We start from the raw sequence: 21,947 nt of genomic DNA on the forward strand, positions 1-21,947 counted from the left end.
TAAATGGTTAAACAAATGGTATTGCTATGGTATTAGTCCATAGATTTTGTAACTGTTCTATAAATTATAAATGAATCTATCTACACTAATTTTCCAAATTTAACAGCCTACTATTGATTTAATCAATAATATTCTAGCACTAGTAGGGGTTGGGCTTAAGAGAGACTCTCTAACATGCAAATCAAGATTATTATTTTTTGACACAAACATGCAAATCAAGATTTGAATCGCAAATGAAGTAAATGTTTTTATATATTAGAGACTAAACTGATTTAACCCTTTAGGGTAACCATGATTTTCCATGACGCAATTGAGATTTAAACCTTGATTTATACATGATTTGGCTAGGGGGTGGTTAATGTTAGGTGAGAAATTAGAAGAGCTAGATGGAGAAGTAGTGGCATTGATTGTGCTTGGTTTGTTTAAACATAGCAGGTGTGCTATTAGTATAATGTTCATGACGTGATCATCATGAACATGTTGCGTTCTACGACATTTTGGGTAGGAGGCAATGGATGAGGGATATTTTTAGTTTTTTTTTATCCTTTTGTGTATGGGATAGGTTGAAAGAGACTCAAATGGTTTAATTGTGCAACAATGTTTTTAATGCATTAAAACTTGATTTTTCTCTTAGCAATTGTTAAACTTAAAACACTCCATGCAAAATATTTTCTCAATACTAGCCACTAGGAACATTATATTAGCTAACTTATGTTAATATTTTAGGTTTAATTTCCTATATGACATGCCAACGTTTTTATAAAAACAATGAAATAGCCGTAATATCAACTGCGTCACAAACTACACAATGAAATTAACCTCGAATAACATCTTTTTTTAACAAAAAAACCTCGAATAACATTTTCTTTCAAATAAAACTTCAAATAACATTATTATTAACAATTTTTTGAGGGTTAAATATGTTTTTAGTCCTTACATTTTGCGCCCCTTTGAAGAATAGTCCGCATTGCAATAAATGTTTTTAAAATCCCTAAAATAATAAGGACTATTCTTCAAAGTCACGCAAAATGTAGAGACCAAAAACATATTTAACCCTAAAATAATTTGGACCCACTAACTGCCACATCAACATTCCGTTAGAGAATTAACAGCAAGGACTAATTTTGATAACGGATAAAAAATAAGAGGATTTTAAAAACATTTAATGAAATGTAGGGACTATTCTTCAAATGGGTGCAAAATGTAAGGATTAGAAACATATTTAACCCTAAAATATATTAACACTATTAAATTAAACTTTTCTTTTTTGAAAAAGCGAATATCAATAAATTATTCACCGCACAAGGAGTGCCATGAATGGACACAAGATAAAAAAAAAAAAATCAAAGTCAATGAGATCAAAATGAGATCAAGTTTGCAACTCCAACAATGAGGGAAAATTGGACCAAAACCTCAAGCATTAACAACACCCAAGTATAATATAGGGTGTGTTCCAATGATGGAGATTAAAAGCAAATACCTGAGTTGTTCTCTTGTTGATGAAAAATAAGGTAGTTTATAAATTTTCAAAATGATCATATGTATACGCCAACCAAATTGCACTAATATCGTCCTTTACCACAATTTACATGAACTAAGCTATTGTTGTGCATTGAAGTATTAAACGCTAGCCACCCCATTACATCCACTCAAACTTTACTAAACAACGGACAATTAAAAAATAAATGATACCTTTTGAAGCATGTTTTCTTTAGTTGGTAATCTATCTTGAAACAATCTTCATGCAAGTTATGATACCTTTAAAGGTACCAATTTAGACATTACGATTTTGCTCAATGATAGCAAAAATGTCAACAAAAATATGGTAAAAGGCCAATATTAATAATTAGTTGTCAGGTTAGTATTTCTTTCCTTCACTCGAATTTGAACTCGTGACTTTCATCTCCATTATTCATTAAGTCTTTATTTATTTTTTTCATTTTTTAGTCATTCCTTAAAAAAGTGAGACCATGGTATTTGTATAACCGTCGAATATTAATTTTCCTAAAACTATATGTTCAAATTAAAATTTAAATCATATGTTCTGTGTGAATTCAGTATTGAGAATGTAATAATGTTAAATGTTAAATCTTGTGAGGGAGAGTTTTTTCATCCATTTCACTCCTACCCAGATTGAGAGATTAGTTCTGCAGTTCCGCTCAGAGGATACCTGACTCACAAGAATAAACATTCAAAGTTATTATAATTTTTATAATAATACAAATTATAAATCAACATCCATAATTTGGCATGTGCGGTTTTCAAATAAATTTAAATAGAAAGAAATAAATATTTAAAAAATATCTATATATTTTGTAAAATATATAAGAAAATGAACAAATATATCTAATTTATGGGTATATACTTTTTTGTTTCTAGCTTGTTATCGAAGAGAAGTAGTACGAAGATGAAAGGGTAATCTGGGTTTTCATACATTCCCCATTTTTCCTTCATTTACAAAGTAACCATTTTTTTACGATTGAAAGAACCAACCATGATGAAGAAAAAGGTTTCACCTGATGATGAACAAGCTTCAACCATGATGAAAGATGCCATAGTTGAGGTGAGGGAAGATCACATGCTTTTACTTTCTGGTGATAGTAAACCCATTTTCAGAACTGCCCATTTTCTTAAACCCATTTCAAATTCCATTGATGAACCACCTTTTAAGTTCAACACACTTTCATCATCATCATCATCTTCTGTTTTTGAACCAAAAGATTACCTTGTGAAACTCCATTTCAGTGGGTGGCGCTTAAACCCATTTGAGAAATGGGAATGTTGGGTTGATCAACTTAAACCAAAGTATGAATCTGTGTGGAAGAAAGCTGGAATCTTTGATGCTATTATGACTACTAAAAGCATAATACATAAAAATCATAACTTGCTATTTGGGTTTGTTGAGAAATGGTGTTCTGAGACAAATACATTTGTGTTTCCATTTGGTGAGGCAACTATCACCTTGGAGGATGTTATGGTTTTAGGGGGTTACCCTGTTCTTGGTGAACCTGTTTTCATTACACTTCAAGACGAAGAAATGAAAGAAGTGGAAAAGAAGTTGAACCATGCAAGACAACAACTTTCTAAGACTAAAACAGGTATGGCTAGAACATCATTATGGATGGATATTTTCATTGATAAAGATAGTGAAATCGAACATGAAGCATTCCTTGCTACTTGGTTGTCACTTTTTGTTTTTCCTAATAACAAATTGGTGAGAAGTTATTCGCTTCCTATTGCTATTCATCTTGCTAGAGGAAATCCTATTGCTTTGGCACCTGCTGTTTTAGCTAGCTTATATAATGATTTGAATTTGTTTAAGAAAACAATTGTTGATTTCTCAAAACATCCTGTTGGTTGTGATACATATCCTTTAGAACTTACTCTTCAATCACCCTTTTACTTGGTTCAAATTTGGGTCTTGGAGAGGTTCAAAAATTTACAACCACAACCCATGCCGATAAACCATGGAGACCCTTTATTGTTTAGGTGGCATAAGGTTAAGCCCTTGAGAATCAACGATGTTAGGTTAGCATTAGACGAAGCTATGGGTGATTTTATTTGGCGTCCATATGTTAGATATGCTGATAAGTGTGGAATGTTTTATCCGAATGAAGAAATTTTGGTGCCATTTAAGAAAGATTTGGTGGATCAACAAATGTTGTCATTTGTTATATGCTTGAGAGTTTCTGAGCTAGTTGGTATCGACTCTATAGAGCAATATCTTCCACATAGAGTTGCTATGCAATTTGGAATGGATCAAGATGTTCCGAGTTATGTGCCTAGGTTCAATAAAACTAAAGTGATTGCTTGGAAAAACTACTGCAGGCCCATATCTGATAAAAATTTGTATTTTCCATCAAAAATATTTGAGGCTAATGCTAGCATGCGCTATGCAAAGTGGTGGGAGCAATCAGTATTGGATTGCAGAAATTTTGTTAAGAATATTGTGCAGCAGAAAAGAAATGCAAGTCCAAGAAAAGATAGACCTCATGTAGGAAAAGCTAACATAAGTGGTAATGCTGTTGATGTTCCACCTGGATTTCCTACCAATTGTGTTGAAACTCTTATTTTTGGAAATTTTTGTGATGATGGTTCCAGAACTAAAACTAGGAAGGTTGATAATCATGATGCTGATGTTCCTAATGAAAATATTGTTGTTGATGATCCTTCAGCTTCAAACATACCTCTAAAACATAGCACTCAGGTTCCTTCCATATCTGTAGAGGATCATAGGCCTGTTTTGAAAGAGTACAGATGCTCAGGCTCTTCAGCAGATTATGAAAAGATATTACCACTTAAAAGGCCAGTTTCACAAGATAGCATTGAACTTTCCAGCGGGGATTTAAAGGAAGTTTTTAAAGATGCAAATGGGAGAAAAGAAGCAAAGATTTCTGGTGATAGAGTCTGTCTATTTGGTAATGAAGGTGAAATTCATAACTCTTCTGTCAGAAACAAAGTAATGGTTGAAGAAAGAGAAGAAAGGGATCATGAAGTTGTGGTTTTGTCAAAAGAGCAATACTTGAAGATTCAAGAAGAACTAGCGCGCCTGGCAAGACAACAGGAGGAGATCTTACGGTTAATGGCTTTGAGGGAGAAGAAGGATGAAGAGTTGAGGCTACATGAGGAGATGTTACGGTTAATGGCAAAACAACAGGAGGAGATCTTTCGGTTAATGGCTAGACAACAAGAAGAACTACTCACTACTGTTCTAAGGAATCAACAGCCGCCAGCACCACCAGATTCATCTTCTTAAAACTCTATTTGTTTTTAAACTAATTTTATTAAACTCATGACAGTGATGGATGCTCGTTTCATACCCTCTAATTTGTTTATAACAAATGAAGGAGAAATTAATGCTAGTTTTTATGAGTTATGATTTATGTTTTTATTATCTGCTATGCTTGTGTTGTTTATCTTTAGTAGTATTGGCATGACTGTCACATATTTTGATATCTTTTCGCCAGACACAAACACCATTTAGGGAGAATAAGTCTAGTGAGAAACTTGGTTAATAAGATAAAGAATTTTTACACTGAAATTCAGAAAAAAAATAATGATGTGAATCTAATGTTAGTAATTTTGGAATGAAAGCCAATCTGGTGTATATCAACACTTGAGCCTTCTAGCTGAATGAAAGCCAATCTAATTTAATGTAGCTTTCATTTCTCAAATCTTAAAATGGTTGGACAAAATCAGAATACAGTTCCAATATATAATCACTATGTATATGGTAGCTTTCATTGGTATTTGTTAAGTCATTAGTTGTAGTATGTGAATAAATGTGAAGGGACTTCTGAATTTGAGGCTATTATGTAGATCATGGCAATAATGATGATACTGATTTTGATATATGAAGAGTATAATATAGAGTAAGCATGTACTTGATGCTGAGAAAAATATTGATGCTGCTGCTCCTTCAAATTTCCTCCAAAACAGAACACTTTTACTCCTTTGATATCTTTTGAGGATTGTAAGCATGTACCTGTTCTCCGTGTCAATGTTATTTTTGGTAAATCTTGTGATGATGGTTCTAAGAATGAAAAACTATGAAGGGTGATAATATTGATGTTGTTGTTTCATATGATTTTATTCCTAAAGTTTTGAAAATTATTCCATCTGGAAATTCTGTTGAAGATGGTATGAATGCTGACAAAAATATTGATAGTGATGCTCCTCCAAGTTTACCGCCAAACCATAACACTCTTAACTCCTTTGGTAATTGTTGATAAGCATGTATTGTTTGTTTAGTTGATCTTTCTTCTTAAAAAGTTCAACTTCCTGATTCAGTAGAACTTTCAGTTTTCTTTGATAATCTATAATTCATAGTAATTGTGAACTCATTCAATTTGAAAGATGGATTTTTGAAAGGACAAAACATAGGTGTATTTTTTTAAGTGCTTTTCATATGGTTCTTAACTAAAAATGCACATTTTTTTTTTGTTATAACAAACTTTAAAAAAATAATTTGAGGAAATCATGGATATTTTAGTTAAAAACCATGCAAAAAGCACCTAAAGAAATGTACTTAAGTTTTTTCCTTTTTGAAATCAAGTTTTTGTATTATTTTTTATATCCAAATAACACAATTGTTCAATTAAACAACCATGATATTTCTCATCTATATGTTTGTTTCATATCTCTTTGAAATTCTACTCAATTGTATGGACTGAAACGGTTTCAGGTAACCAATAAGTGTTAATTACCTAGTTTTAGTTATAACCGATTAAGTAATAACATAGTCAAGGTAGCACCTAAATCCTATACGTCATGATAAGAAGATACTTTGTTTGTAGCATAATACTTGTCATGATCAAGGTTTTAGATAAGGATCGCAGTCAAGGTCGCTGTTGCGTATAGAATTTCACGATTTCGGCTGTTACATATGTTGCATTATAGATTGCGGTTGTCACAGTGTGAATTAATTACAACATTGTTCAACTCTTACATAATGATAGTAACGTAAATAACTTAAACTGGAGATAAATTTGGAGTTATAAATTAGATAAAGAGATAACATTATGTAATTTATGATCAAATATGTACTAAAAATATGATTTTCATCTATATCAATTGAAAAAAGGGTTAATTATGTTTCTAGTCCCTATAAAATAGCGACCTTGTAAGTTTAGTCCTTACTTAATTTTAATAGCATTTTTAGTCCCTAATTTTGTTTTTTTGCCCTGAGTATTAGTCCCTACTCAATTCAAATTTGTTTAATTTATGCTTAAGCTCTTAAATTTTTGAACAATTTTTTGCAGACATGTTTAGAACATTACTAAAAGTTCCTCCGCAAAAAATTATCGCAAAATTTGATTTCTACATCCAGATTTTATTACTTTTTATCTTTAACTTTTGTCGTTTTAAAAAATTCATATTTAATTCATTTCATGTCTGAAAATTCTAAATTTTAGTAAACGAACCTTTCATAGTGTTCTAATCTTGTCTCAAAAAAATCGTTCAAAAATTTAAGAGTTTAAGGATAATTAATCAAACTTTGTTTTACAGGGACTAAAATTATAAGTAAATTTTTTTTTATAGGGACTAAAAATGCTATTAAAATTAAGTAAGGACTAAACTTACAAGGTCGCTATGGACTAGAAACATAATTAACCCATATCCAGATTATGTGTTTATTGTCATAAATGGCATTTTTTTTAGGCCATAATGGTGTTTCATCACGTTGTAACAACGTTTCCTAGTGATTTTTGTTCACTTTGTAAAACCGGTGAAAAACGGTAACCTCCGCTACCTATAGCCTTTTGTCGCGGCCTTTTTCTCCTACGGTTTTTTAAAACCTTGGTCATGATAAAAAATTTCCTCATAATTTGTTTTATGATATGCTTTATCAACAAAAGCATCATTTAAAAAACTCAAAACAAATCTTGCTCTATGCAATAACCAACCATTCAAAAGCTTTTTTAATAAACTGTTGTCCACTTCTCCATTATCATCATCGATAAAAAAAAATACGACTTCAATTTTGATTCATCATGGGAGAACTCAATCTATTCAAAAAGTTCATCGCCATTTTAAGGTCGATCGTTTACATCTTCAAAGCTCCACAACCTTGTCTCATCTTTTTTACGATATGTATCTTGATGTATTGGTGAAAGTCTTAAACATGTTATGTAAAATATTTTTAAAAAAAAAAAGATTTTGATACTTCTAATATACATATATGGGTGTGTATGTAAAGTACCGGTATCCCATACACATATTTTTCCAATTTTTTAGTCTTTGGGTTTCATAGATGAAGAAAAATAACTTCAAATTACATTAGAAATTTAAATTGACATGTTTTTTATAATGAAAATTATTATAGAACAGAGCGAAGAATTAGAATTATCTTTATAAAAGTCTTCAAAAAAAATTATCTTTATAAAAGACAATTATATAACTAGTAATTTATAAATGATGTTAAAGAATCCGTTAAACCTACCACAATTGGCATTGTCAATATTATTAGAGTAGACATCTTCATCATAATTCAAATTTGGAACTTTGCAATTGCATGGAAAAGAAATTATTTCACTACAAATCAAAAAATATTTGATGTTAAAAACATTTTTTCAAATATATTATGTATTCGGGACAAGAGTAGTGGCCCTTTAACATACAAATGGCTCTTTGTCTTGTGAGAGAAAATTACCACATTAAGCAAAAAGGATAATTAGAGTTTTGTAGACAGAGGAAGTATCCTATATGTTCGTCGTATGCACATTACAACAACCAAGTTGTTTAGGAAGAGTTAAGTCTTTTGTTTTGTTGTTGAAACGGAATCACGAGGCTCGAAAAAAGTTTGTTAGCGTTGGGAAGCAATGGAGGAAGATTCTGGTTGGAATTCAACACTTTTTGGAAAGAGTCTGGAACAATGTCATAAGCATTTTTTGGACCTTCCACCTTAATGTTGAATAACACTTTTTTTAACAAAGTTAGATGAAAAAAAAAGATCAACTTTTTACAAAATATAATTAGTTAAAGGACCAACTTGTTTACTTTTACTAACAAAAAGGACCAATTTAAAATTAACCGGACTAATTCAATACAAACGGATCCCAAGATACATTTGGCATAAATTTGGTTAGAACTTTTATTTTCCAAACCATCATTATTTTTGTATGATGTATCTTACATACTTTACTCCTATTTTAATACTTGGTTTTAAACACTTTTTGTCATATTCGCCCTTATATTTTTGGCAAAATAATGAAAGAAAAGGAGAGAGAAATTAGCAAAATAAAGAAAGAAAAAGAGAGGGAGAATGTAATTCGGAGTTCAACTACATTGTGTATTTATAATATTTGCTACATTGTTCTTGCATGTTCCACTTCTCTATTTATTATAGTGCCGCAAACAGAAAATACGATAGGAGTGTGGTAGAAAAGTGATAGCAAAAGCTAGCTATTCGGCTTGCAAGATATTGTGATTCAAAGTTGAAGACACACAAAATATATCTTGACAGCTTAACCAATGGCAGCCTGCTACAAAAATTAACCAAGGGAGACTCTAGTACGCTGTTTTCCTTTCCATCAGATTTGCAGTAAAAGAAATCAATATTAAACACCTAAATGACGTTCTTAATTACTCAAAGCACTCCTAGTCTACTATAAACCATGTCAAATATTGGTGACCACAACGATTGGTAACATTCATCATAAATAAGAAACAAGTCATGCCTCATGCAGTCCTTTATGAACGACCATTACAGCACCGAATCTATAATTCTTCTGAGTAGAGCTGCCATAAAAGAACGAACCAGATCTCCACTAGAGTACTCCGCCTCCTGAGGATTCAAAATAAGTAAGGCTGTCAGCACATAAAGCAAAGAAACGGCATTGCAGCTCAAGAAAATCACAAAAGGATGAAGTGGAAAAGATACAAACAAGTTATAGCTTTTGAGTCGATAAAACCAGTCTTAGAATTATTTTCAAAATCAAGCAACATTTAGGAAATTAAAGTGGTCACAAGTTTATGCAGTATACACAAACATGCGTTTGTGTTATGACGATAATCCAACAGGATTGCATTTACTCTTATGTTCTTTTATACCATATAACTGTGGTTCATCTATAATTTACGCTAATATCAACCCAAATAAAAAAGATTTGTAAGCATTACTTTGCAATTAATGTTACCAATTGCATCTGAATAAAGCAAAACAGATGTATCAATAAGCATGCAATAGCCTCTAGCTTTTTCATAGAGGATTAATTCAACAATCTAAATACACAATTTTGTTTGTGTTCTAATTGAGGTACTGCCTTGCCTAAGCAGCGAGCAATGTACAATACTACCTCCAGAATGAATTATTACAGGGAAAACAAAGACAATATTTCCTCTGTGAAGCATAGACTTGACCCAATACGCAATCAATAGGCCCTTAGTACTTGTTACAATTAGAGGTTCAACTCTTTGTACTTGTAAACCTTAAATGTGTGTAAACTAAATTTGTAGATAGAAGTCCTCCAATACCCATCCAAATTGTAAACTATTTTGGTTGGGAACAACGTTAAATGTGGCTAATTAGTCCAATCAATGCATGCAGCTTAGGCAATCACAATCAGTTAGAGTTTCTACAGCTTAACTATCCTTGTTTTTCCATCTCAAAAAAAAAAAAAAAAAAAGCTTCTGCTTCTCTACTAAAAAAATAATCAAGAGTCCATATAACACCCAGAACAAGAGCATTGTATGGACAAAATAATAATAAAGAAACAAAACAGGTTCCAAGTTTCACAAATAATAAGAAATGACTAGACAACCACCAGTCTATTGAAACATCAGAGTAGTACTAGGTACTAAATCCTGCTACCTCTATGTGATGCATGTTCACGATTGTAAAGATTTAACACTTGTTTTAATCATAATCTATGAATACTAGCTACAATGTAACTACTAGCAATGTCAAATATCAACCTAACCCTTTTCCATATATCAAAGAAAAAGGACTTTTGCAGTGAATCTAATTACATAAAATAGAACACTTCTTCACCTCTATTTCCATTAATGGAGTTTCCTACAAAAAATTTGTTATAGTGTTGTACAAGTCATAATAATTACTAGTCATTGGACAGGGAAACTAATTTTTAAAGAGGCGACTGATAGGATACTTAAAATAAGGAGCGATGATGGATTATAATTAGGGATTGTTGGTTTTTTTAGCATAACACGTTATATTTAGTTTTAGAATAAATTAGGATGGATCAAGTCTAGGAGATTAGTTTAATTATGTTTTATCCTTTTATCTTTTAGTAGCAAGTTATTTAGGAATTCTAATATAACTATCCTTGCTATTTTATAGTTGTTATAGTTATCTCATTATGAGTATCAATGTGGTCAGGAATGAGTTCCTACGTAGGTTCGATTGGCTGGTGAAGGGACGTAAAGTCGGGGAACGTAACACGGTACATAAGAACCCACTCCAGGGCAAAGTTGTAACTTCACACACATATTAATTTATGACTATTTTTAATTAAGGTGCTTAAGAGTATTTAATCTCTCTAATTTCTGGAGTGTGATCCCTACTAGAATCGGGTCGTATCATTCTTTCTTGGGCTGTTCTATGATGAAAGAACATATTAATTTATGCACACTTGAGGTTTGTTCTGCCCCCTTAAAAGAATGATCTTGTAACATAGCAACATGTCATGTTGAAAATTTGAAAGCTAAAAAATGCTTCTGACAAAGAAAGGAGAGAGGAAAAAAGAAACGAATCAACTAACTCCCCAACAGACTTAACTAACAACATTCCTAATGTCAAATTCCAGTTTTCCTACATGAAGTAGTTTGGAAAAAGGTACCTCTTTGGTTTACCAATGTTTTCTATGATCAAGCATCACTAAATGTTGCTTTCCCCGTCCTGGACTTGGTCTAGCAATGATGTAGACAACTGCACACCAGAAAGCGACCACGGTTAGAACAAGCAAAATTAAAACTAGCTGATAGGGTTTTGATCTTGAAGGTTACCTGTTCAGCAGTTTTTAGAGGACTCCCACCAGAAATGAGTGTTGACCAGAGCCAAATGACATTGGCAGTGGAGGTGAGAGATGCACTAACTTTTGAAGGTGCAGAAAGAAGAATGTTATACCTCCTTCTTACAGAAAGATCATAAAGAGGTCTTGAGAAACTATCATCACTAGAAATCAACATAATACTTGCAGGGGCAGGATTTTCAGAAACCCACTTGAACATATCAAACATGATGTCTCTGTACACATCTGAAATAAAAACACCATTATAAATATGGAGAAGTTCTTAAAATGTGATTATGAATGAATAAGTAAATACCTCCAGTGGGGACGTGACATAGGGAGATGCCTGTGGTGGAAAGTGCATGTTGAACCTCAGTAGGGATGAGATTTGTGTTTCCATAAGCAAAAATGGATAGTTTGCCATGAAAGTTGGCGTTTGAGAGAGCTAAGTGAATATTTTTAACAATGCAGTCAATACTGTCAAAGTTTGTTGGAATTTGACAATTTCCAACGTCCCACCAAACTGAGATATTTGTATTTGCATTTTCCATAGTCATCTACAAGTCAAATTATAAAATGGTGAGAATTACAACTCCATTCAACTTGAAATTTGTTGAAAAGAGGATTCAAAAAATTTGAGAATTAGTTGTTTGGTTAGGGATCAAAAGGGTTTCAAGGGTTACACAACAAAGGGAACAAGGAAAAGTCAAGATTACAGGCCATATTTGTGATTTATAATAAGGACTAACGGTTTTTTTTACATCAAATATAAGGAATAAAGATTTTATATGATATTTATAAAAAAAAAATGCTTTGTATGAAGAATGTTATGATGATTTCCTTGTTCTTGTATTTATTTATATTTTTGGGAAGTGAGAAGAATAAATCATGGTCATGGCAGTTCTATATAAGTTAAAAGTTGTTTTTGTAGGGTTCAATTGTACTAATTTGGCAAGTGCACGCCAAAAAACAACAATTGTTAGAGCAAGCATAATCAAAACCAGTTGTTGAGTTGTGTTTGGGTTGATAAGTGAATTCCATAGGGTTTAGATTTTGAAGGTTACCTGTTCAATAGCGTTAAGGGGTGTGCCATGAGAAATGAGTTTGGGCCAATGCCAAAATGTATTGGCAGCGGCGATGAAGGATGCATCAACCGTTGAAGGCGCAGAAAGAATGGTGTTGAACCCTTGCATAGAAAGGTCATGAAGAAATCTTGAGAAACTATCATCACTGGAAATCAAGAGAATATTGGCAGGGGGGGGATTCTCAAACACCCATAATAACAAATCCTGCGTGATCCCATTGAAGACACCTGAAATAAAAACTGGGTTATGATTGTTCATAAAATAATGTGATACTGATATTATTATGAATAAAAAAAGTAAATACCTTTGGTGGGGACGTGACAGAGGGAGATTCCCATGATATTAAGTGCGTGTAGAACCTTACTAGGGATGAGATTGGAGTTTGCATAAACAAAAAAGGATAGTTTGCCATGAAGGTTGGCATTGGAGAGAGCTAAGGTAATATTCTTAGCAAAGTAGTAAATGTGATCAAAATTATTGGTTGGAAATGGACGGGTTTCAATGTCCCACCAAACTGAAATAATTGCCTTTGAATTTGCATTTTCCATAGTCATCAACTACAAATCAAACAAACTATAATAAAATTGGTGTGGTTGTGCACGAACACAATATAAAAATCTGTTTACATAGTTCAGAAAAACCGAACCATTGATGAATAGAGATAAACCGACCCCAAACTATTAAAAAATCCAAGCAAGTCGAAAATTAACATACCGATTGAGTAGTTCCGGGAAAGGAAAAGCACGCAAAAATCCTTTGAATCTGATTGCTACAAACCTACTACAAACAGAAAAAACAAATAAAGAAGAAATTATGCGTTGCATAGCGAGGAGGAAATCAAACGAACCCCAAGAGATAAGGGCTGGTTCCAATTTGAGATTTTATTCAAACAGCATTGAAAAAAAAAAAATTGAGATCTACCTGAGTACCAAAAGGGTTATGGTTTACACTATATCGATCCGGTCACGAGCAACACCAGGTAACGATTCAGCAACACGAGGGTCTATCCCGACTAACTTCTTTTATTTTTGTGTTAACTTCCAAATTTATACTCAATATTTTTATTATTTTTCTATTTTTTAAAACAAATATTATTATTAATATTTTATATAGCAAAAATATCTCAACAATCTAAGTATAATACTTTCAATCGTTCTTTCAATTTTAAATATATATATATATATATATATATATATATATATATATAAAATACTTTTAATCATATTCATTAATTACTTCACTTCTATACTCTAATTAGGAAACTTAATGACCATCAAAATTACAATATTTTTGTTCTAGACAGGTCAAACTTATATATATAATACACCCTCCGGTCACTAATATAAGCAAAAATCCACTTTTTAGATACATTCAATTAATGATGTATGTAGTCTTTATTATATGTCACATACATCATTAATTGAATGTATCTAAAAGGTGGATTTTTGCTTATATTAGTGACCGAAGGGTGTACTTTTAATCATATTTCATTAATTATGTTTATTCATTAATTATGAAAGATGATGCGGAAGAGACAGATGATGAAAGTTCTCAACATGTTGAAACTGTTAGAATAATTAATCAAGTACTTAGTGGAGATATTGAAAAGTTGTGACTATTTTGTTTTAACTCCACTGGTCATTGTATTGATTGTGTTTCCATTTGGTGAGGCAACTATCACCTTGAAGGATGTTATGGTTTTAGGGGGTTACCCTGTTCTTGGTGAACCTGTTTTCATTACACTTCAAGACGAAGAAATGAAAGAAGTGGAAAAGAAGTTGAACCATGCAAGACAACAACTTTCTAAGACTAAAACAGGTATGGCTAGAACATCATTATGGATGGATATTTTCATTGATAAAGATAGTGAAATCGAACATGAAGCATTCCTTGCTACTTGGTTGTCACATTTTGTTTTTCCTAATAACAAATTGGTGAGAAGTTATTTGCTTCCTATTGCTATTCATCTTGCTAGAGGAAATCCTATTGCTTTGGCACCTGCTGCCTGTTTTAGCTAGCTTATATGATGATTTGAATTTGTTTAAGAAAACAATTGTTGATTTCTCAAAACATCCTGTTGGTTGTGATACATATCCTTCAATCACCCTTTTACTTGGTTCAAATATGGGTGTGGGAGAGGTTCAAAAATTTACAACCACAACCCATGCCGATAAACCGTGGAGACCCTTTATTGTTTAGGTGGCATAAGGTTAAGCCCTTGAGAATCAACGATGTTAGGTTAGCATTAGACGCAGCTATGGGTGATTTTATTTGGCGTCCATATGTTAGATATGCTGATAAGTGTGGAATGTTTTATCCGAATGAAGAAATTTTGGTGCCATTTAAGAAAGATTTGGTGGATCAACAAATGCTGTCATTTGTTATATGCTTGAGAGTTTCTGAGCTAGTTGGTATCGACTCTATAGAGCAATATCTTCCACATAGAGTTGCTATGCAATTTGGAATGGATCAAGATGTTCCGAGTTATGTGCCTAGGTTCAATAAAACTAAAGTGATTGCATGGAAAAACTACTGCAGGCCCATATCTGATAAAAATTTGTATTTTCCATCAAGATTTTTTGAGGCTGATACTAGCATGCGTTATGCAAAGTGGTGGGAACAATCAGTATTGGATTGCAGAAATTTTGTTAAGAATATTGTGCAGCAGAAAAGAACTGCAAGTCCAAGGAATCATAGACCTGGGCACCTGGATTTCCAAGAATTTTGTTAAGAATGTAGGAAATGCTAACATAAGTGGTAATATTGTTGGTGTTCCACCTGGATTTCCTACCAATTGTGTTGAAGCTCTTATTTTTGGAAATTTTTGTGATGATGGTTCCAGAACTAAAACTAAGAAGGTTGATAATCATGATGCTGATGTTCCTAATGAAAATATTGTTGTTGATGCTCCTTCAGCTTCAAATTTACCTCCAAAACATAACACTCAGGTTCCTTTCATATCTGTGGAGGATGGTAGGCCTGTTTTGAAAGAGTACAGATGCTCAGGCTCTTCAGCAGATTATGAAAAGATATTACCACTGAAAAGGCCAGTTTCAAAAGATAGCATTGAACTTTCTAATGCGGGTTTAAAGGAAGTTTTTAAAGATGCAAATGGGAGAAAACAAGCAAAGATTTCTGGTGATAGAGTCTGTCTATTTGATAATGAAGGTGAAATTCATAACTCTTCTGTCAGAAACAAAGTAATGGTTGAAGAAAGAGAAGAAAGGGATCATGAAGTTGTGGTTTTGTCAAAAGAGCAATACTTGAAGATTCAAGAAGAACTAGCGCGCCTGGCAAGACAACAGGAGGAGATTTTACGGTTAATGGCTTTGAGGGAGAAGAAGGATGAAGAGTTGAGGCTACATGAGGAGATGTTACGGTTAATGGCAAAACAACAGGAGGAGATCTTTCGGTTAATGGCAAGACAACAAGAAGAACTACTCACTACTGTTCTAAGGAATCAACATCCGCCAGCACCACCAGATTCATCTTCTTAAAACTCTATTTGTTTTTAAACTAATTTTATTAAACTCTTGACAGTGATGGATGCTCGTTTCATACCCTCTAATTTGTTTATAACAAATGAAGGATAAATTAATGCTAGTTTTTGATATGCCTGTGTTATTTATCTTTAGTAGTATTGGCATGACTGTCACATATTTTGATGTTTTCGCCAGACACACACACCATTTAAGGAGAATAAGTCTGGTGAGAAACTTGGTTAATATGATAAAGAATTTATACACTGAAATTCAGAAAATAAAATCATGATGTGAGTCTAATGTTAGTAATTTTGGAATGAAAGCCAATCTGGTGTATATCAACACTTGAGCCTTCTAGATGAATGAAAGCCAATCTAATTTAATGTAGCTTTGATTTCTCAAATCTTAAAATGGTTGGACAAAATCAGAATACAGTTCCAATATATGATCACTATGTATATGGTAGCTTTCATTGGTATTTGTTAAGTCATTAGTAGTAGTATGTGAATAAATGCGAAGGGGCTTCTGAATTTGAGGCTATTATGTAGATCCTGGCAATAATGATAGATACTGATTTTGAGATATGAAGAGTTTAATATAGAGTAAGCATGTACTTGATGCTGAGAAAAATATTGATGCTGCTGATCCTTCAAATTTCCTCCAAAACAAAACACTTTGACTCCTCTGATATCTTATGAGGATTGTAAGCATGTACTTGTTCTCTGTGGCAATGTATTTTTGGTAAATCATGTGATGATGGTGCTAAGAATGAAAAACTAGGAAGGGTGATAATATTGATGATGTTGTTCCATATGATTTTATTCCTAAAGTTTTGAAAATTATTCCATCTGGAAATTCTGCTGAACATGGTATGAATGCTGACAAAAATATTGATAGTGATGCTCCTCCAAGTTTACCTCCAAACCATAACACTCTAACTACTCCTTTGGTAATTGTTGATAAGCATGTATTGTTTGTTTAGTTGATCTTTCTTCTTAAAAAGTTCAACTTCCTGATTCAGTTCAACTTTCAGTTTTCTTTGATCATCTATAATTCATAGTAATTGTGAACTCATTCAATTTGAAAGATGGATTTTTGAAAGGACAAAACATAGGTGTATTTCTTTAAGTGCTTTTCATATGGTTCTTTGCTAAAAATGCATATTTTTTTGTTGTAAAAAATTTTAAAAAAATAATTTGAGGAAATCATGGATATTTTAGTTAAAAACCATACAAAAAGCACCTAAAGAAATGTACTTAAGTTTTTTCTTTTTGAAATCAAGTTTTTGTATTATTTTTTATATCCAAATAACACAATTGTTCAATTCAGCAACCATGATATTTCTCATCTACATATGTTTGTTTCATATCTCTTTGAAATTCTACTCAATTGTATGGACTGAAACGGTTTCAGGTAACCAATAAGAAGCATATAAGTGTTAATTACCTAGTTTTAGTTATAACCAATTAAGTAATAACATAGTCAAGGTAGCACCTTTAACTTCACTCACGTCATGATAAGAAGATACTTTGTTTGTACCATAATACTTTTGTCGTTTTAAAGAAGATCGTGGTATGTCACGTATAGGAATTCATTTCGGTTGTTACGGATGTTTCGTTATAGATTGTGGTTATCGTCGTGTGAATTAATCACAACATTGCACATCTCTTAAAAAATGATAGTAACGTAAATACCTTAAACTATAGATAGATTTGGAGTTCTAAACTAGATAAAGAGATAACATTATATGTAATTTATGATCGAATATGCACTAAAAATATGATTTTCATCTATCTCATTTGAAAAAATATTTGAATTATGTGTTTATTGTCATGAACGGCATTTTTTTAGGCCGTAACGGTGTTTCGTCACGCTGTAACCGCGTTTTGTTGTGATTTTTGTTCACTTTGTAAAAACGGTAACGTCCGCTCATTTTTTAAAACCTTGGTCATGATAAGAAATTTCCTCATAATTTGTTTTATGATGCTTTATCAACAAAAGCATTATTTAAAAAACTCAAAACAACTCTTGCTCTATGAAATAACCAACCAACCATTCGAAAGCTTTTTTAATAAACTGTTGCCCACTTCTCCATTATCATCATAGATAAAAAAAAAAAAGAAAAAACATATGACTTCAATTATGATTCATCAAGGGAGAACTAAATCTATTCAAAAAAGTTCATCATCATTTTAAAGTCGATCATGTACATCTTCAAAGCTCCACAACCTTGTCTCATCTTTTTTACGATATGTATCTTGATGTATTGGTGAAAGTCTTAAACATTATATGTAAAATATTTATAAAATAAAAAGAAGAATTTGATACTTCTAATATATATATATGGGTTTGTATTTCTTTATTTGAGGGAATTATATATGGGTGTGTATGTAATGCACCGGTATCCCATACATATATTTTTCCAATTTTTTAGTCTTTGGGTTTCATAGGTGAAGAATAATAACTTCAAATTACATTAGAAATTTAAAATGACATTTATATTTATTTTTTTAGGATAATTATTATAGAACAAAGCGAAGAATTATAATTATCTTTATAAAAGACAATTAATATAACTAGTAATTTATAAAAAAGACAATTAATATAACTAGTAATTTATAAATGATGTTAAAGAATCCGTAAAACCTATCCCAATTGAGTGACATTGTCGATATCACTAGAGTAGACAACATCATCTTAATTCAAATTTGGAACTTTGCAATTGCATGTAAAAGACATTTTTTTAACTACAAATCCAAAAATATTTGATGGTAAAGACATTTTTTCAAATATATTATGTATTTAGGACAATAGTAGTGGCCCTTTAACATACAATGGCTCTTTGTCTTGTGTGGAAAAATTACCACATTAAGCAAAAAGGATAATCGGAGTTTTGTAGACATTAGCTTTTTTGGCTGTGCAAGAGTGCTTTTCTGAAATTGCAAAACGCATGCTATTATGCCAATTTTGGTGCTACACTGCAACATACATAGCTTACCTGTAAAATTTGTTACAAAACAATACAATGGTCAAAACCACCACAACAACACCTTTGAGACAAACTTATCTTCAAAAAAAAAAAAAACACCTTTGAGACAAACTTGGCTCAGAGGTAACTAAGCACTACATGTGTACACATCACTTATTTATTATTTTTTAATAAAAGTACATATCAAGGACTCAATGACTCCAATGACAATACACTAATAATGACTCTAATGAAAAGTACTTAAATAGGTTTTACTAACTTTACATCATTAAATAAAAATAATTTATTACTTCTTTTGCAAATGGGACCAAGTAGTACATATTTTATTACTTCTTTTAAATGTGAGACTCATTAGTTGTCGGAAGAGATAGGGTCTTTATATAGTGATATGTTGCTTAATATAGACTCATTTTTTTCTTCCTCCAATAGAGGGTCCTTAACAGGGAGTGATCCTTGTTAAGTAAGGACCCCTCATTGGAGATGTTCTTACAAGGCAATGCTACCAAGTCCTTTATTCTCCATTGACATCAGTTGTATGACTAAGTAGTGGCTCGAGTCCAACCAGGGAAGATGATCAGTTATTCAAAAGGTTTTGATGATTCTCGGTCGTCCATTGAAGTTGTGATATGAATTGATTCGAAAGGAAAAGTTTCTTGATTTTTTGTCGTCATCATATATATTAGGTGTGATGAGCCTAATCATAGGGAACACAATGTGATATTTATCTAACTGGTGGGGATCTCTCGATGAGACTACGCGAGTATGTCCTCGTGAGCTTAATTCGATTGGTATAAACAATGCATAATATATGTAAGGTTTGGGGTTTGAACCTCAGACACTACAATAAAAAAAGACTACTCGCGAGCAGTGGCGAAGCCAGGATTTATATAGAGACTGGGCGAAAATTTTATCGCAAATTTTACCTCGGATTATATAGAGCCAGTAACTAAGGTACCGTTTGGCCAGACTTTTTTTGGTCTAAAAGCTACTTTAAAACAAAGTTAAAATAAAATTCTTTAAGGAAAACAAAGTTAAAATAAAATTCTTTAAGGAAAAAGCTAAAGCTGTTTGGTTTCTTTATTTTTTTTTAGTTCTAAAGTTATGAATTTATTATTTTTTTGGTGGTGTCCGGGGTTTGAACCCGCGACCTTGCATATATTTATACATTGTCTATATCAACTGAGCTAAGCTAGGGAATATTTTTTTTTCCTTCCAATTATACTGTATAACATATTCTTCCATGTTTTTAATATTCTTACAATTATAATTAATTGATAGTATACATTCTTTTCAATGACGGTGTATATACATAAGTTAAATCATATACAACAATTTGGTCTATCGGTATAAATAGACAATGATAAATGGCCTGGAGCATCGTCCCCTCATCCTAAATTTATTATTATTTTTCTGGTTACACCTAAATTTATTATTATAAAAAAAAGAACAATAATATAATTATAATATTTGTCACATAATTTTTTTATAACCATATTTGTCACGTACTCAATTATATGTTTGATGCCTTATAATTTTTCAGTAACAAAATTGATAAAAAAAACCAGCTTAGAATGTTAACAAAATTGAGAGTGCTCATAGTGTGTTTAGGAGGCATGTGTATCAAAACTGACTCATACAAAAATATATGGGTCAGGCCCACAATAAGATACTAATAGATAACCCTATTACTTCTTCATAGAGAAGAGAAGCCGCCACTCCAACGTATTTATCAGTTTCATTTCATTTTCTTGTATGTGCCTCTCTCATCCTGATGCTTCTTGCTCTTGCTTCATCTTTTCACCTTTTTCTTGTCATCGGTTAGACCATAACATTCTTGAAAGATACTTACACTTTGCCCTTTCTATACCATAACCTTGAAAGATACTTAGCCCTTTCTATAGCCAGCAGTTTAACCATAACCTTGTACCATAACTATGAAACTGCTAAACAATGTAGAAGCAGAGCCCGAGCACTAGCCCAGGCTAGCTGGGTGGTGCTGTCGCCCCTGCTCGCGAGTATGCTGAGGGGAGAATATCTAAGTGACATTATTTCTTGTATTTATGTTTCAAATTTAAGAAGTAATTTTTTAGAAGAACTAAAATTTGAATACTAAGTGAAACAATTTTTTACAAAATTTTATTTACCACTCGACCGAACTTTGGATTTTTAGATACCACTACCTTGAAAATCAAAGTCTTAACAAATTGAAAATTTCCAAAATTTGATTTAATTCAATAAAAATAAAAGGTTCAAAACTTTGCAATTGAATATTTTTATGGAAAATGATAACTAGTATCACTAGTTAAGAAAACTATTATAGAAATTTTGTATTAAGAATCGATGAAAAATGGAATATTCCACTTTACGAAAGTCAAAAGATTATTGTTTTTAATAAAAAAAAATTCTATTTTTAACTTTCTTAATGACACCAGTTAGTAGGGGTGTTCGCGGTTTGGTTTGGATCGGTTTTGAGGTAAAAAATCAACTGATCCAAAATAAAAATAACGTGCGGTTCGGTTCGGTTTGGATGGTTATGTTAAAAAAATCCAAACCGATTCGATCCAAATATATGCGGTTTAATTTGGATCGGTTTTTGGATATCCAAAGTGTAACATGTAATTTTTTTTTATTAATATTAATATTACTCATACACAATAAAATAATAGGTTTGATACAAAATATGACACAAATTTATTAAAAAAGTTAACATTACACAATGAAAATGATTAATTATATTTGAAATAGATGAAGTAGTAATAATATAGATTAAATTAATGCAATATATAATATTAACTACCAATAAGCAATATATTAATGCAATATATAATACTAATAAAATAAAAAATAAGTATAGAAATTTACTTTTGCGGTTCGGTTTGGTTCGGCTCGGTTTTGAAAATTCAATCCGAAATCCGGTCCG

At 31.9% G+C, this 21,947-nt stretch overlaps 3 protein-coding genes across 7 annotated transcripts; 2 read left to right on the forward strand and 1 right to left on the reverse strand.

The window, feature by feature from the left end:
• Positions 1 to 2,455: 2,455 nt before the first annotated feature.
• LOC146938075 (uncharacterized) lies at positions 2,456 to 4,879 on the forward strand. The gene has a single exon (XM_085752103.1). It carries the CDS (start codon positions 2,495 to 2,497, stop codon positions 4,754 to 4,756), a length of 2,262 nt encoding a protein of 753 aa, XP_085608229.1. The 5' UTR covers positions 2,456 to 2,494; the 3' UTR covers positions 4,757 to 4,879.
• A 4,114-nt stretch (positions 4,880 to 8,993) lies between these two features.
• Positions 8,994 to 13,586, reverse strand: LOC146938076 (uncharacterized). 5 transcript variants are annotated; one of them, XM_085752108.1, is made up of 8 exons: positions 13,478 to 13,586; positions 13,271 to 13,325; positions 12,861 to 13,113; positions 12,536 to 12,783; positions 11,788 to 12,028; positions 11,467 to 11,717; positions 11,301 to 11,389; positions 8,994 to 9,286 (listed from the first exon to the last, which is right to left on the reverse strand). In XM_085752108.1, the coding sequence occupies exons 3-7, from the start codon at positions 13,108 to 13,110 to the stop codon at positions 11,339 to 11,341; spliced, it is 1,041 nt and encodes a 346-aa protein (XP_085608234.1). In that variant the 5' UTR covers positions 13,111 to 13,113; positions 13,271 to 13,325; positions 13,478 to 13,586; the 3' UTR covers positions 8,994 to 9,286; positions 11,301 to 11,338. The 5 variants fall into 5 exon arrangements, with proteins under 5 accessions (XP_085608234.1, XP_085608233.1, XP_085608230.1 ...); XM_085752107.1 differs by having other exon boundaries at positions 11,314 to 11,389; positions 13,271 to 13,333; positions 13,478 to 13,575; XM_085752104.1 differs by having other exon boundaries at positions 13,271 to 13,333; positions 13,478 to 13,575.
• Positions 13,587 to 14,720: 1,134 nt separating this feature from the next.
• LOC146938077 (uncharacterized) lies at positions 14,721 to 16,169 on the forward strand. Its single transcript, XM_085749578.1, has 2 exons — positions 14,721 to 15,115; positions 15,225 to 16,169. The coding sequence occupies exons 1-2, from the start codon at positions 14,721 to 14,723 to the stop codon at positions 16,051 to 16,053; spliced, it is 1,224 nt and encodes a 407-aa protein (XP_085605704.1). The 3' UTR covers positions 16,054 to 16,169.
• The last annotated feature ends 5,778 nt before the right edge of the window (positions 16,170 to 21,947 follow it).

This window comes from Medicago sativa, chromosome 3, assembly GCF_051527215.1.
Source record: "Medicago sativa cultivar Bolivia chromosome 3, Bolivia_mono, whole genome shotgun sequence".
In the NCBI taxonomy this organism is placed as follows: domain Eukaryota; kingdom Viridiplantae; phylum Streptophyta; class Magnoliopsida; order Fabales; family Fabaceae; genus Medicago; species Medicago sativa.